Genomic DNA, 17,517 nt, shown 5'->3' with positions numbered 1-17,517 from the left:
AATATTTGAAGCATTTCGAATACTATCATATCTGATAACTGGAGCAAACGTTTCGGGGTAATAGATGACTTCCATTAGAGATTATCCTTGGCCAACAAGTCTTGCTCTCTATCTGCCGTCGTCTTTAATAGCTAAGACAAGCTGACAGTCCACAATATTACTGTTCTCTGCAACTTTCAGAAGATCCATTTCTTCATGTATTATTGTCAAAAGTAGCTCTTCATCTCTGCATTCATGATTGTTATTCATTTATTTTTGTTCTCGGATTTCATTGCTTGAGAGTATAAAATTTCTCTGCTGTGATATCACTTATCGGTTCTGTAGCAATTTATTTAGGTTTGACAATATTGTAAACAGACTTATCTAGTATTTCAAGATGAGTTAGACACGGATAATTAAACATGATGCCATAAGTTTCAGATGTTCCACTTGGAACATATATTGTTGCAGAATTGTATCAGAAGAAATGGGGATCATATATAACACAATTATGTAATCTGTTGGTTGCAAGCAAATAGTCTACGGACTATAAATAATGCACCATAAGTCTCAGACTTTGAATAAAGTGTTATATAAAAAAGTATCGAGTCTGAATTATATATTACCGATAATACTACAAGACACACCTCAAAGATAAGTATTACTTGTGATTAAACTACTAACAATAAGACCCGTATAGAAGATTTAGAACGTCCATTTCAACACTATTTATGGCCCGTTGAAACACACATGGCTTACTAATATAGTTAGATAGTAGTCACTTGCTTGATATGCTTGGCGATAGCCATATTATCATTGTTCCTCTTTTCAGGTCGGCTGACTATATTCAAAACATCCTAACTCACCTATCTGGGATATGTTGATTATTTCTTAAGCTGGTTAGGTTAGTTAAATTCAAAACATCCTAACTTACCAATCTAGGATGTTCTAAATATTTCCTCACCTGGTCTATTTGTTTGCAACCAACAGATTACATAATTGTGTCACACACATTCCAGTATGCTTCTGACTCAATACTTCAACACTCTGCATAGTTTCCCCATCTCAAATAGGGTTCTGAAGCTATTCTAACGTTGAATAGGTTATCGATGTAATTATCTTTTAGTTGGTCATTTATTTGAACTAATTTTTTCTGGGTGTTAGTTTTATTTTTTGTCCACTTCCTGCTCCATTATATTGCAAAATCATACACTTTCATGACTATATTTATCACTTGTTTTACCATCAAAACGGTTTCATCTTTTCTTATTTTATTTTTTTTTATAAGGGGAGTATTTGCATTACAAAAAATATAAAAATTTTGTATGTCTCTTGTAAACCTTTATTCATGTCAACTTTATTTGTAGTTTACACAATTAAATAAGTTCTATTTAGTGATTATTGAAATTAAACAAAGCAATAGCTCACAATCTGATTTATGAATAAATTATTGAGGATAGTACTATTGTTCTTGCAACAAGGTGAAGCCCTATGAAATAGGAATTTCTCTCGCGAATAGGTTACTGTTATGTTAAACTTAAGAAGGTTTAAAAAAGTATAATTTGATATCAATCGTTTTACTGCTCTTTAAGTATTTTGACTCGGTAAATATTTAGCAAGAGGCTATTTTAGAGACTTGCTTTTTCATCTCTTCGCTAATTTTTAAAACTTTTTAAAACTTCATTATGACATTCTTTAAAATCTACAAATGATTATTATACTGAACTGTGGTTAAGTTCTGACTTGCTTGATTTAAAATTGTTATGAGTTTACCTTCATCCCCCTATTAGTTCAGTCTTGAGTTTGAAATTTTTCATATTAGACTTCTGTATAAAGTTTATTGATTCTTTTTCCTTATATAATATGTATACGATTATCTTGCAATAATAACAAAGAAAGGCATATTTGCTACCTTTCAAAGATCTTCGGTTTTTTGGTTATAAATTATTTAACCATTCAATATTAAAACTTTTATTGAAATACACATATGCAGTTCTTAAGCATACATGAAGAACAGACATATTGTAGTTTCTATCTAATTTTTTTTATTGAAAACATTGATCCAAAAACCATTAAAATGGTTTAAGAGATACTCTACCCTTTATTTTGAATAATTTTTGAGCTAATATATCATAACCCAGACCTCTCAAGCATCCTAAAGGCAGTATATGTTTTAGAAATTATACAAATTTTAAAGCTGATAACATGGGCTTGATGCGCTAGCTCGTTTAGCAGTTTTCAAAGTGAAAGGGAGTCCAATTTTAAGACCCGCAATTGAAGATGAGTTTAAAAATGATTCAATGCTACTGTGATCAACACGGCTTATTGATCGTTTGAATAAATATCTATGTAATAGTCAAATTCTAAATTAGAAGCCAATTTAATTGAGTCCAAACTTCATCAACAGTCGTAATCAACAGCCTGGGTGTGAACGTTGCCCAAGTACTACTATGATGTAGAAATGTCCGTTGAATGAAAGCAAATATGTGAAAGAGCCAACGAAGGTAATTGGTATATTTAATGACAGTAAATAAGTTAGTTAGTGATCACACTCTTTAAGGACTCCAAATGCTCAGTATATTTTAAATAAATCTGATTTCAGACCATCATTTTAATCTACAGGAGCGATAATTGTTGATTAAACATCATATACATGTGGGGTCATGAGAAATCATTCCCAAAGTTGTTCAGAAATTGATAGATGTGGTTGCAAAGGGTGCGAATTTCTGATGCATATAAAGGACGTAAGGATGGGATAATGATGACTAGGGAATTTGGTGGAAAAAGAAGGGGGATGTGGTAAACCTGATAAGACCAAGTGGTGATAATTAAGGAGGTTGAAAACAAGGAGATTGAAACATAGGGGATAAACGACGAAGAAGAATGAATGAAGTTGGAATATAAATTGAGATACATTTCATCCATATTTAGAAGTGTATAGTCTTAAAATCCACCGAGATCTTAAGTATATAAGGATACATGATCTGAATATACAAGTGCATAGGAAACCAAGTCGCACTTAGGAAAGTACTATCGCAATTCATTCTAACTAAAACAACTACCACCTGAGCCAGACATACTCAAGGTCCATTCAATACCTTCGCCCAAATATTGAATATTACACGACCTAAGTACACCAAATAACCAACCATACTCAAAACACCATTTCTTCACTTGAGAAATATTTTGACATTTTATAGGAGGTAAAAATACAGCAGAGTGGGTATGTGGATTAGTAAAGTAAGAAGGACAAGGAATTTACCATAATGAGTTGAATAATCTTTCTCAAAAGCTACTAAAACTAATTTAGAGTAAGCTAATAAATGCTGACTCTTCGCAATGTCAACAGCTTATGGGGGGCCTTCGCAACCACCAGCTTCATCGGACTTGTGGATCGGTGGGAAATACGAATACTTACATATATTTTATCCGGGTCTTTAAACAAACATCATCACACCCTATTGCGAATTTTGATTCTGCTTGAAAGATAAGCACATTTGGGGAATAAAGACACAATAAACTACCTACATAGCTCTCACAACTTAAGGTATTTGTTACTGAAAATTCAATATTATGGTAGCACCATGGGATAATCTCGTCACGTGAATCGTCAAGAAGACCCAATTTCTTTAATGGCCAGCCAAATCTAGAGGAATTATCTGGGATTGGAAGTTATTTGCGCAATAAAGTATAAAGTCCTTTACTGAATCCAGTGTTAAACTTTGTTTCAATAATATTTTCCTTAAAAACAGAGAAATTTTTAATGAAATATTGCTCATGAACGATATGCTTATTTATGTTACGTGTAATTGTAAAGTAAACTGGGAATTAAATATTCTTTGTAGCACACGTATCAAAACAAAGATATGAATATTAGACCAAATAATTAGCTTTATTATTTCGTTCCAAAAATATAATTTATTGTAACAGGGTAGGAAGTGCTTAAAATCAATTACTAAAAAATACTAAAAATAGCGCGCTATAAACATTAAGGCGTATTCCGTACTATAGAACTTTTTACACATAAGTGACATTTGTTAGCAAATAAGTTAATTCTAAAGGTATTTGTTTAATGTATTTTCGAGCTGAAATCACTCTCAAGGGTTACGTTCATTGTCTTGGGGACCCATTTAATCTTGGAGAAGTTGAAATGATAGTTCTGTCTATGTACGTATGCTTGCACTGTTTGTGTTGGTTGACAGCGATGAAAAATGTAGTGGTGGTGGTTTTTGACTGTTGTGGGAATTGGTGGAATTTTCAAAGACTATCATTGTTATAGGAAAGTTTATTGCCTTCTTGCGTTCAGTTCCATAGTTTATTTTCCATTACTCTTTCCATAGTTTATTTTTCCATTACTCGTTCCATAGTTTATTTTTCCATTACTCGTTCCATCTCCTTCAGTGTGAAAATTGTTCCTTGGATCACTGTCTTATATATAAGGGTTGCAGATTACTTAGGAACCAGACAAATATGGAAGTTAAGAAGAGTGATGTTGATACTGATTGTGATACCAATAGAACGATAATTAGTAAAATTGCGCTTGGTGGTAATGTAGGTAATACCAATGATAATGGTGATTCTTTTGAAATGGATTTGCATGATCCCTAAGAAAGAAGCCCAGAGATAAAAGTGGAAACTAGCTCTGATATAGAGCTAGAATTTGATTTAGGGATAGCCTCTAATGTAGAGACAGCCTCTAATGTAGAGACAGCCTCTAATGTAGAGACAGCCTCTAATGTAAAGAAGAAATCTAGTGCACAATCGTAAATCAACAGTAGAGGGCCGTATAGACACCATCCCGAAAGCCTCCAGAAACATTTTTGACAACTTGTTCTTGAGGAAGGGTGCTCTGTCTATAAAGTGGCTGGTATTTGTGATATTCCTTCACAGACAGCCCACGCTTGGAAAAGAAATTGAAATAGAAGTTTAAAGGAGGACAATGGTATTTACGAAGAACCTATGAAACCTCTACTTTCAGATGAACATAAAGAATTCTTACGAATCATAGTGAAGGATGACTCAACACTCACTTTGCAATCTACGTTGGAAAGAAAATAGGCCAACTTTGAAGATTTCAATGTAAAACTTAGCGCCTTGCATAATTATGTTACTACTAAACGATTTTCAAAGTGCCCAATATTTGAAAGAACTCAAGCAGAAAAGATTTCAACAGGATACTTATTATAAAGGTAAGCTTGATTTTAGTAAAAGCTGTATTTTTATAGATGAAGCTGTATTTAACATTGGTATGAGAAGAGAATATGGTTGGTCATTAGTGGGAGAAAAATCAAATTTTAAAGTACCAATGCTAAAAGCAGTAAATGTTTCATTTCTAGGTGATATTTCTAGTAAAGGATGTATCGATTTAATATCCAGAGCTCTGAAACACGCTCTCAATAGAAGAGGAAACTTGATCCAAATAATCAACCTACAAAATCGATGTGAGTTGAATTGGAGTATAAATTGAGAAATATTCCATCCATACTTAAATATTAATAGTCTCAGAAACCCCGAGACTTAATTATGTAAACATAATCTAAATATACAGTGTATACGAAACCAAGTCGCATTTAGGAGAGAGTTAATACTATTCAGTCAGAATAAAACCACAATTAAGCTAGAAGTACCCAAGGTAGACTCAATCACTACCACCAGTTAGGAGTATCGCATGTAGATACACCAGAAGCAACAAAATGCTTAAGTGAATAACACACAAATTCCCACAGAATCGTCACTAACAGATATTAAGCCGCGCACTACCACAGGAGGTCATTTTACCAGTATTCATTTTAAAATTCAAAAAATGTATCATTTCTTAAAAATTTCTTTATTATTTCAACAATACCCCATATTCGTCTAACAAACAGATCGAATTTTATACATTTTAGAGGTTTTCGAGTACACATGTAGAATGGCGAACTTTGCTAGATGATTTTATATAAGTTTGTAAGAAGCAAGAGCAGAGTCCTGTTCGCTAACAATGTAGGGTTGTAGTTGCAGTTGTGGTAGTTGTCCCCTGCGAGAGTATTATACTTGGACCAACCCTAAAACATATCTAGGTTGCGAAGTCGAACAGGTTCCATAGGAAGAGGAGCTAACATCGAGATGAGCTCCATTGGCCCCAGTAGACCACAATGGGTCCACCAGTAAGACGAACAAGAGCATGCGGTGTATAGGTGTATCAAAATTGTAGATGGTGCAATCAGTATTAGACAGAGGGCACAAATGTGACCGACTGCTTGGAGATCATAATGTAGTGGGACATATGAGCCATAGTTAAAGCGACGGAGGTTTTCTGATGAATGGAACCCAAAAATACGAAGAGGCTGCTAGCTGTGTAGAGGGAGTTGTAAGGCTTTTCCTTTCAATCCTCGTCATCTCTAGATGTCCATAGAGACTTGCTTGATGGTAACAGATTTTTAAACACCAATATTTTGAATACTGAGAGTTAGAGTTCATAAAGACATATTATAGGACTTTTGCTTGAAGTTGCACAGACGCTTGCATTAGCCCTAGATCACCTTTGAATGGGCGCGGATAAAGAACAACTTCAGTAATAGTGAACTCTACTAAAACAAGGTTGAAATATAAACAATTAATCCGATATAGTGTAACGGCTAGCACGGTTCGCTTTCACCGAGCAGACCCGGGTTCGACTCCCGGTATCGGAATTGTTTTTTTGCTCTGATTTGCGCGACAGTGTGAACCGAAATTAAACCAGAACCGTGCAATACTATATTAAGCAACCTAGGATACTACATCAAGTTTTTTGTGAAAAATCCAATCTCACAAAATTATACATTCAAAAGGTTTTTTAAGAAGCTAAAGAAGCAGTTTTGAACTAGAATTTCAAAATTCTCATTCAACCGTCAAAAATCTTTCAATCAACATTCAAACATAGGAGTGTCCGTTCAAAACTATTTACATGACTATTTAGTGTACCCAATAGGAGGAGGTGAAGACTTGGGATTTATGCATAAAAATTTGTAGACTTTCCCCATAGCAGAATCATCTTTGCTTGTCAATCTCAAATATGAGTTGTATATCTTGTCTTGGAACTCTGGATCGTTCTGATTTTTCTTCAAAAGTTGATCTATTCTATGACCAATACCAACGTTGTGTAACCAATCACCTTGCTCCTCAGGACCGTAGGCAGTCATTGTATCAGAATGGTCGGCAATTAAAGCCAAATTCTTAAAGTCCACATCGACAGACAAATCAACATGCCCTGGCTGGTAAAATGGAGATACGAATTTGTGTTTATATATCCCTCTGAGTGTAACATCAGGAATGCTGTTCGATGGTCCATAGTCAATTGCTAATATGGAGCCTACGTTGATACCAGAGGTCTCTATCAATTTAATCATTTTTTTCAAGTACGTCTCAGCATCAGGGCAGATCTCAACGGTGGAGCCGATTGGAAGAGAGTTAAACCTGGAGCTTAGTTGGGGAATTTTGGATGACGGGGTTTCACTGGGAGTTAATGTTAAGTAAAAATCAGTGCCCGACTGTGTCTGTAAAGTGTGAAGATCGTTATCGTTCGATTTGGATGTCTGAGATTCCAAGCTTTGGGCAATTGCCTTATGATCTACTAAGAACTCCCTCCAACCATTTTCTGTCTTCTTGAATGCCTTTATTGGTAACGCATCAAAAAATTCGTGAGCCAAAATATAGTTCCCAACATTCTCACTAGGCTCAATTTCAGTTTCTGTTAAATACCACGTTATTCTGTTACCCCAAATTGTTCTAGACAGCACTGTAGTCTCATTGATCTTCTCAATAGGCTCACCTTTACAAAGCTTCTGATATTGTTCATTCCTCAAGATATCAGACGCCTCGATCATGACAATTTCAACGGCCACCTTTCCACCTTGGCGAGTCACCAAGCTGTTAAACGTTTGCATAACATCATAAATCAAAGTCCCCTTTCCCGGGCCAAACTCAATGATTCGAATATTTTCCGGCATTCCTTGCGATACCCATGTAGTATATAACCAAAACAGACCGATCATTTCTCCAAAAACAGATGAAATTTCAGGTGATGTTATGAAATCGCCTCCTTTAGATGCAAGTGGATCTCGAGTGGTGTAGTAACCAAATTCAGGATGTGTCAAACATTGCCTCATAAAAGACGAGAGTGACATGGGTCCTGTTGTCTGAATTACTTGCGTGAAGAAATCTTCCAAAGAATTGACCTTTGTTGGCTTCTGGGATTTATTTGGAATAGCGGGTATTACAGGATGTTTGCCTATGTTTTCACGAATATTGAAATCTCCCTTGATGTCTTTTTCAAGTTTAGAAATTTGATCTCGTACAATCTTAGCCGCCTCTTGATATTCATTCTCTGTAAATTGACCAAAATATAACCCATTTTCTGCAATTGAAGGGTGGTTCGACTTATTTTGTTCCACATTCTGGTTTGTTTGATCATTATCTCCACGTTTCACCTCTTGTGATGGGGGAGCAGTTTTGGGGATTCCCTTATTAAATCCTCTCAGAGATCCACTAAGAAGCCGAATACCATAAGACAACTTTGTGGTGCGAGCCCTGCCCAACATATTTGAAGTGATGTATTGACTATGGTTGATGAAAAACAATAGTAAGCGTTTTACGCCAAAAGATGATTTTCATTGCTTCATTCATTTTCACGTGATATTAAAGACTGCATATAGAACACTTTTTTTAAAACAGAAACAAGCAGATAATTTTCCTGGCTGTCTCTCTCATCTCTCGTCACGTTGTGTACTAATTCAACAAAAACAATAAAGAAATTGCTAAATAGACTACTTCGTGCCAAGCTAGTTTAATTAGTGGTGCTGTGAACAAAACACTCAGCGTTTAGTCTTTTCAGCGCTAAAATTTCTCTGCCTTTTGTACCCCTTGCAGACACGGTCTTTCCCCATTTACTCCTGAAATATGAGATTCTTCATACTTCTGGGGAACTACTTACACCTTTAGCAGATCAAAGTAGCTTCCAGTAACAACTAATATACCATTTGATTTGAGTTATCTTGACCAATGTATCACACAATTCACACCAGATGTCAAAATGTCAAATATCACGACTACGCGAGCTAACACCTAACTATGAGTTTCAGTGTTTTTGGTACTCGTGAAGTTGTCATAAACATCGGCGAACTCAGCTTCAGCTCGAGAAAAAACAAACATACGTCAATCAGTACTTGATGCGCTGCCCTGCATTTTTTCCTGTAGAACAATCTGCCATATCGAGGTACAGGTATTGTTAGAGGCAATCATGTACCTGCAGAAAAATTTATTATTGTCTAATAATTAATTCTTAAGTAACTAAATAGGAAGTTATTCTACTTTACCAAGCGACTTTCAAGACTAAAATAACGATCAAAGCCTAAAATAGAATCTTGAGACATAGAAGTATCCCAAAGTGGATGTAGAACTGATTGAAACAAACATCCATTCCGATACACTTTACTACAGAGATTTACTTTCTTTGCATAATACGCGATTCTAACTTTCATATATGAGCCATGCATTATATTATAACAAACAAATAAACCAATTTAGGGTGAATGTGCTCATGCGATGAAACCGTTTAATCGAATATATAAGTAGGTTTTATCAGTCGTTAAAAAGTGTTAGGATTCTCTTTGCTAAGTCAACCATTTTCAAAGTTAAAGTATTACGCTACAATGCTTTTTCAAAATCTTTTGGTTTGCGCCCTGGTTATTGCCGGCGCTAGCGCTTCCTTTGTTCCCAATGAACAACGTGCAAAGAGACACAACGGCGAAATTCACTCCACTACCATGAAGATGTCTGGTAGTAGTGTTGCTGCTGGTTCAACCGTTTCCACTGGTACGACTTACTCCTATGGTACTACTTTCTCCGTTGGTGGAACTGTCTCTACTGGTACTACTGTTTCCACCAAGGCATCTGCTTCCGCTGTTGCTTACCAATCAGGTACTACTGAGTACTATAAAGATATCGAAGATCACTCATATGAGTTTATTAAATTCTTCTTCGATAAGTTCTTATATCCAGAAGATGCTAAAGAAGCAGATAAGATTAACTCAACTTTATTTGTTCCTGATGTTAGAGGTAGAGTCTCTTTGACTAGAAACTTTATTTCTCAGGAGCTAAACACTGAATATATCTTTGGTTTATTTGCAAGAGTCGAAGAAGTTCCTTTCAGTATGATCGGTCATCCTACTGAATACCAACTTGATAAGTTTATTTCGCTGAAAGATGTTATCTCAGCATCTGCAATTGTTAACTTCACCTTCCCTCAATTGAGTGATTGGGTCCTTCCAATCCCTATTGAAGCATGGATTAAATTGGTTCCAAGCTCAGAATCTGACATTGGTTACTCTATTAAAGAATATGATGTTAACTTTAGAAACTTCGACTGGGCTCAGTATCAGGCAATGCACAGACCAGCAACTAGCATTCTTGGACCTCAAATCGGTGGTATGTCAATTGTTTCAGCTTCTACTGAACAACTTATAAAGGCTAAGGCAATTGACTCCATTTGTAAGATTGCCATGGACCAATGTACTGGTTCAAATAAACAATATGGAAGTTATGCCGAATGTTTCGCTCACCTTATGACTGTCAGAATGGGTGAAAGTTTTGAAGGTGGTCAAAACACTATTTTTTGCAGAAACTTGCATCAAGCTATGGTCAAGTACCGTCCTGATATCCATTGTGAGCACTTGGGTAAGAGTGGTGGTGATATGTGTACTGATAAGGACATTACTTACAATAGTGTTGTTTGGGGTGCCATTGGTTACTATAGCAACTGGGTATACCCTTAAACTGCTTTTCTTTAACTGTCTATAAGTCTTTATACCTCAAGTGATGGACTTCAATCTCCGCTCTTCATGTTCTACAACATTAACTTTATTTTATAATAGCTAAATAAAAACTTGATTTTGCCTTGTATTCATTAAATCACAAGGATTAACATGTAGTCATCGTATAATAACGATAGCTAGTTCGTTGTTTCAAGTGTTTCGTCAGTCTGTTGATCATGCATCTTGATCTATCTACGACACCCTTCCTTTGCATACATTTTGTCTGCAGTATTCAGGTATTTTTTTTTCGCATATGCATTCAAATATTAGTGATTGTCTCAAACGCGAAGCACAACCAAATAAAAAATAATATGCAGATCTATTTATTATTCTATTATTCACACAGCATTGCATGAGCTACGGAATAGGTAACTAAGCTGCCTAAAAGAAAACCAGTGAATTATGTTGAGTCACCTTGAAATGTTCTCTGGAACCACCTTTAAAATGAACTGCTACAGGGCAAAGACATTCCATTATAGGTAATGAGGTCGCCAAACTTTTGCTCAGCCAATTTGAAGTTAAAAATAGAATACTTGATCCAGTCATGCAGATGGACTTTATTGATTAGATGAAACTGACGTGATCCACCTTAATGAGCTTTATTCTGTCATCGTATTAATCAGCTCCGCTCTTAATTCCTTAAAGGGGACCTCTTAAGAACAGCTACAGGTAAAGATTACTGGGAAAATAATATTGGTAAAAATATATAAAGATGCTACTTAAGGATAAGAAGGATATAAGAAAAAACGGACAAACCGAGAAAAACGACTTTTATCAACAAATCCTCCTAAGCAGTTAAATATTCTTTTTTTTTTTTTTTAATTTTGTACTAGATGTAAATCGATTACGAACAAAGCCAAGTTCGTACAAAGAAAAAAAAGATGGGTGGCTTTCATCTACCATAGAACAAAAAAAAACAAAAGGATCAACCTTCATGTGAACATCATAGTTCTGTCCATGAGCAGGTGCCCTTTTCTCTTTTCTTATGTTTGGCAACATAAATCAAGTTAGAGGTAGCGCGCCAGCATCATTAATTTAGCGAGTAATAACTTGCTTGCCAATTGAAGCACACATACTTAATTGCTCCATTGCAGTAGTAATAGGAGCAAATAAAGTCTTTGTTGCTTCAATGTTCTTTAACAATTTTGGGTACTTTATCATCCCATCCAACGTTACCTCCAAAGCAGCCTTTGTGCTATGATTGGTGACATTGGATGAAGCCGCAGAACTAAAGGATGAAGATTCAAAGTTATCATCCTCTTCTTCGGTGATATCGTACGTGGTCCTTAATTCAAAGCCTAACTTTTGATAGAACACTCTATTAATGGGGTTAGAGGATTCCAAATAAACCCATTGGTTAGGCTTCGTGTCAACAAAGTTCTCGAAAGCAAATTCGATTAACTTTCTGGCCAATCCTTTACCTTGCATCATAGGGAGTACACCTAAGTCACCCAAATACCAAATGGAATGGTTTTCTGGATCTTCAATCTTCAAGCCTTCCAACACTTTAGTTCTTTGCTTAATCAAATATTCAAACTTCTCACTTAAAAATGTGTGATGTTTTGAATTGTAAAAAAGATTAAACTTCAACATAATGGGGTGGAGGAGGGAGAGGAAGGACAAGGTGGATGCATTGAGGAAGGTATTTTTGGTGGCATCATACTTTAATTTATACCAACAAGCAACACCCAAATATGGCATATCTTTAGATAAATTTTCCCAATTGGCATCTTTCAAGATAATGATGGTACCACCAGTCTTGAAGCATTCAAAGACATTCCATTCAAAATAAGATTGGAATAATCTCTTTTTACGAATTGACTTATCTCTCGTTTTTGTGTGTAAGACATAATTGACAAAGGGGTCCAGTTCAAACGCAAGACTCAAGGTCTTTGCTATCTTTTTATAATCTTTAATGGAGGCTTTGGCAAATGAAACATCCATGTTATTGTTAATTGTAAACAGAGGTCCCAGGGAAATAGAAGTGGCAAATGAGTCAGTGGAAACCACAGAGCTCAATGCAGTAGATACGGATGAAGCCCTTCGACGTCTGTCAAGACCAAACAGAAGATATCTCCGTCTTCCAGGAGGCGGGACATCTTCAGGATCCAACGAGTTATCGGAAGAATAGTTCTCATCAAGGGCATTATTATTATTATCGTCGCACTTCTGATCAACACCAGCAACGGTATTGATACGGAAAATACCCTGGGACCGATTCAGTCGTTTTTTTCGTTTAGACGAATTGGAAGGAGTGTAATCTTCTTGACTCAGGGACAACATGGTAACTATTCATCTATAAGGTGTATATGATAAACGGCAAAGTGCTAATTATGTTGTTAGTTGATGTAGAGTAAAAGAGTAAAAGAAGAAGAAAGCGATGTCATAAGAGACTTCCTGAGGGGTTATATAAATAGTCGTGATGTGATTCCACTCTGTTATCTTGTGGACACAAAACTGCAACAGAAACAATCAGGGCCTAAAGCGGAATAACAGCGCCATAGGGGCTTTTAACACTACTACTCACTCCGATTGCGCGCGTAAAGAATATTCCATGAAGCGAAGGTTAGTGCGGATAAAATTCACTATGATGGGAAGAGGCCTGACCGAGGTGAAGTTTCACTATGTTACAGATAAACAGAAGAAAAACGTACCCAAAAGAAGAATGACAGGAACAAAAACACAACTTGTTTGACATAATTAAAAAAGCTGTCATCGCGTAAAGAAAAGAACCCGATAGATCTTTAGGTTATAATACGGTGCCTAGCTCACATTCAATGTAATTACCGCGTGGTATTTCCCCATATAGTAATTCGATACGACCCCTCACTAATGGGGTATAATAAATTACTTCGGTTCCAGCTAGAACAAAATGATTGATATTGCCACCAGCTGTTAAGCCACATCATCATAATCGACAATCTAATACAATTTGTACCGTGGGTATCGAACGTAACAAGTACTACTGGTGCGAGTTATAGAAGAATAGTTACAGTGTTTTTCGATTATACCTCTGACGCATGAATCTCAATGCAAGATTGTTAGTACGCTTTCGCCTATAGAATTAGAAATAATAGAAAAGTTCAATTAAACATGACATAATTCAACCAAGAGGCATGCCATAATAGAATGAAGTATAAGTGGGATAAAGTAATGGTTCTAAATCTATACTTATACGTCAAAGTATTTGGCTTATTTATTATTTTATACTCATAAATAATACCACAAATGTAACTTGGCTAAAAGTTCAGATCTATCTGCAAAGTTTAGTGTAGGATATGAAAGGTGATCGAAATGACATAATTCAAAGCACAAAAAAATAGTGGTCCAAGAAGGACTTATGTACGAGCCTTGAAGAGAGGGGGAGGGGGGGGGGGGGGAAGTAAATGGATAGGCCTATCTATATAATAAGATCTGATTGAAGGATACATGTATAGTCGTTCCATTGATTTCAAGATGAAATTGCAGATCACCATCAATGCACCAAGTAGCACCAAGTAGCACCAAGCAGCACCAAGCAGCACCAAGTATAATAATTACTGTTGTTATCACAATACTCTTAGCAAAGCTCAATAGACCCATGTAAATTAAATTTAAGTGAGGCGTTCTCCTTTATCATCTTGAGACGTACACATGGCACAAACCAATAATAATTTTCAACTTCGGTCCCGAACAAGACGTAACCGTTGAAGTAAATAGGAACGAATGCTTCTGATGTTGAATAATGGTTCAATATTACACCACCCCCAATCCTTTACTGTCACTTGAAACATTCACGGGTGAATAACCAAAGATTTTACACCAATTAATGCAAGTAGCTGTAGTTCATGAAGTTTAATGTACCTATTTTGAAGGTTGGTGTTCGTGTACCATCTCAATATACTCAAAACCGTTCGATTCCCCATTCTAGACCCTATGGAAAATCAATTTAGGTGCAACTCCTTCGCGTAAGCCTAAAAAGTTGAAGATCTCTGTTAAATCTTGTCTACTTCAAATAATAAAGCCTTAAGGGGGCACGCATAGAAGGATTCATCAGAAGACAGGGAGAACTCGTTTGATTTTCCGATTCCATATTTCCACAATAGAAAGCGTACGATTATTGGATTTATCGTTGCACAAACAATTGGAAACTTAATCCTTTACGACCATTGAAGCTTGAGTCTTGACTCTCTGATAAGAAATACTACTAAATGAGAACAGGAGGCTTGAGAACTAGCGAAAAACCAAAAAAGCAACTGCGAAATCACTCAAGGAGTCGTATACACTTCCCAATTAAACCTTTAAAAGAGGGATCTAATAGGCTTTTCCAAATTCATAAAGGACACGGAGCTACCATTTTACCGTTTTGTGTAATTATCCATTTTAGTCATCGTCACTTTTGAACTGGGGGACACAACCCGCTGAGAGCTTGGTATAACAGTGTTCTTTAACCCAACATTGAGAAAAGGTAATCGTTGCATCAGTAACCTTTATAAGCTGCTACGATAGTTATAGCTTTAGGTGTCAACAATTCTTTGAAGTCATCGCCCGTTCCAGTACGATAGATTTACCTACCTCCAACCGCTGTCGTTATCACCCCACTGGTGGCCAGCTCATACTCAAAAAGGTAGCAAAGTAGAAACTCCCTGCTACCGCTGGTGCAATCCTTTGTTATAAGAGAGGAAAAAACACTTTATACATCATGGGAAACAATCCTTCCAAATCTGGTGGCTCCCATCCGCCGATAAATAGGACCGACACCGCTGGTTCCAGTAAGTCTGTCAAATCCTCTAGGTCTATACGGTCTAAGCGGTCTTTTCGAATGAGTCTGTCATCGGATGTTGTTGATGATCGATCCCCTGCCATGCTATCGCGGAAGAACAGCTCAACATCGGTAGAAATACCGAATTCGCATTTGCCGGCTTCCATGGTTTCTGGTGATACACCACAGCCCATTTTAATGAGACGCAATACTGCTGGAACCATCGATTCAGCTTCGTCCACAACTCCTAATCCAAAGCGTCTTCTGACTCTGACGCTACCCCTGCCCTTTGAGTCCAATCAAATCAGCCGTACTAGTTCTAATAGATCAGGTTCCTCTGTTCGTGGAGTCAGTGTATCCTCGAATGATTTAGCTCTGGAGTTGGATGCTATGTCGTTAGAAGGCGAGGGAACCGGTTTACCGGGAACAGCATCTGGGGCTCAAGATGCTAGTTTTGTTATAACAAATGATTCAGCTCCTTTGCCAGGTGATCTGTCAATCCTCGCTACGAGCTATTCTAGCAATACCATTAATTCCAACCATTACAACAACAATACCAACAACGGCAATGGTACAGCCGAAGTGCCCCATAATGCCCAGAATGGAGCTTCACTTCAGGCATCATCATCTCTGCCTGCTACACCCATGAGCACTACTCCTACAACACCTGGTCCCTTGTATGGGTCCCTTGGAAGTTCGAATTCGCATTCATTGTCAAACTTAAATGTTAATAATGATGGTACAACCAGTGGAGTCCAAACCCCTATACCTCAAACTCCTAATCAACACACAACAACTATTGATATTGAAGATTTGATTCAAAGGCTATTGGACGCAGGATATAGTGGGAAACGTACGAAGGCAGTTTGTCTTAAGAATTCAGAAATCCAGTTAATCTGTTCCACAGCTAGAGAGATCTTCCTACTGCAACCATCCCTTTTGGAATTGAGTCCTCCAGTTAAGGTTGTAGGTGATGTCCATGGCCAATATAGTGATTTAATTCGTATATTTACAAAGTGTGGCTTTCCTCCCCTGACAAACTATCTTTTCCTTGGTGACTATGTTGATCGTGGGAAACAGTCATTGGAAACTATTCTTTTATTATTATGCTACAAGATCAAATATCCTGAAAACTTTTTCCTATTACGGGGTAACCATGAATGTGCCAACGTGACTCGTGTTTATGGTTTCTATGACGAGTGCAAACGTAGATGCAATATTAAAACGTGGAAATTATTTATTGATACCTTCAACACTCTTCCAATTGCCGCTATCGTGGCATCCAAGATCTTTTGTGTTCATGGAGGATTATCACCAGTATTGAATTCGATGGATGAGATTCGAAATATAGCCCGCCCTACAGATGTGCCCGATTTCGGACTTTTAAACGATTTGCTTTGGCTGGACCCCGCAGATACCATGAATGAGTGGGAAGACAACGAGAGAGGAGTCTCGTATGTGTTCAATAAAGTATCAATCAACAAATTCCTTCTGAAGTTTGCTTTTGACTTGGTTTGTCGAGCGCACATGGTTGTTGAAGATGGGTATGAGTTCTTCAATGATCGGACATTAGTGACGGTGTTCCTGGCTCCCAATTATTGTGGTGAATTTGACAATTGGGGTGCGGTAATGAGTGTCCTGGAAGAGCTATTATGTCTGTTTGAACTACTTGATCCTTTGGACTCGGTTGCATTGAAGCAAGTAATGAAGAAGGGTCGTCAAGAAAGAAAGAATGCACCTAAGTAGGAACCTTAACCACGACGATTTATTGATAGTACCTTCGTTTCTGATTGAGATAAAGTACAATCACCATGAAAGAAGTTAGGAAACAAGCATTACCCTTATTCTGCGTTTTAAATACGATCCAGCATGATATTCCTGTTAGATGATGAAGAAAATGATGGGGGCTCTAAAAGCTGATCATGAAATCGTTATACGTATAGCGCTACCAAACACACCATTTTTAGA

General features: G+C 36.8%; 4 protein-coding genes and 1 non-coding gene across 5 annotated transcripts; 3 read left to right on the top strand and 2 right to left on the bottom strand.

Moving 5' to 3' along the window:
• The first annotated feature begins 6,578 nt into the window (after positions 1-6,578).
• On the top strand, positions 6,579-6,650 carry KQ657_000703. Its single transcript has one exon. It is a non-coding gene; the product is annotated as a tRNA-Glu (tRNA).
• Positions 6,651-6,908: 258 nt separating this feature from the next.
• KQ657_000702 (uncharacterized protein) lies at positions 6,909-8,537 on the bottom strand (the record flags this gene model as incomplete). Its single annotated transcript, XM_043191534.1, has 1 exon — positions 6,909-8,537. The coding sequence occupies one exon, from the start codon at positions 8,535-8,537 to the stop codon at positions 6,909-6,911; it is 1,629 nt and encodes a 542-aa protein (XP_043049177.1).
• A 1,110-nt stretch (positions 8,538-9,647) lies between these two features.
• KQ657_000701 (uncharacterized protein) lies at positions 9,648-10,769 on the top strand (the record flags this gene model as incomplete). Its single annotated transcript, XM_043191533.1, has 1 exon — positions 9,648-10,769. The coding sequence occupies one exon, from the start codon at positions 9,648-9,650 to the stop codon at positions 10,767-10,769; it is 1,122 nt and encodes a 373-aa protein (XP_043049176.1).
• Positions 10,770-11,843: 1,074 nt separating this feature from the next.
• On the bottom strand, positions 11,844-13,091 carry KQ657_000700 (uncharacterized protein; the record flags this gene model as incomplete). Its single annotated transcript, XM_043191532.1, has 1 exon — positions 11,844-13,091. The coding sequence occupies one exon, from the start codon at positions 13,089-13,091 to the stop codon at positions 11,844-11,846; it is 1,248 nt and encodes a 415-aa protein (XP_043049175.1).
• A 2,623-nt stretch (positions 13,092-15,714) lies between these two features.
• Positions 15,715-17,295, top strand: PPZ1 (salt homeostasis regulator; the record flags this gene model as incomplete). The annotated part of the gene is made up of 1 exon (XM_043191531.1): positions 15,715-17,295. One exon carries the CDS (start codon positions 15,715-15,717, stop codon positions 17,293-17,295), a length of 1,581 nt encoding a protein of 526 aa, XP_043049174.1.
• Between the last annotated feature and the right edge of the window lie 222 nt (positions 17,296-17,517).

This window comes from Scheffersomyces spartinae (genome assembly GCF_019049425.1).
Source record: "Scheffersomyces spartinae strain ARV_011 chromosome Unknown scaffold_11, whole genome shotgun sequence".
NCBI lineage: Eukaryota > Fungi > Ascomycota > Pichiomycetes > Serinales > Debaryomycetaceae > Lizanozyma > Lizanozyma spartinae.
The sequence above is the reverse complement of the archived record's forward strand: the minus strand, read 5'-3'. Positions and strand labels throughout refer to the sequence as shown.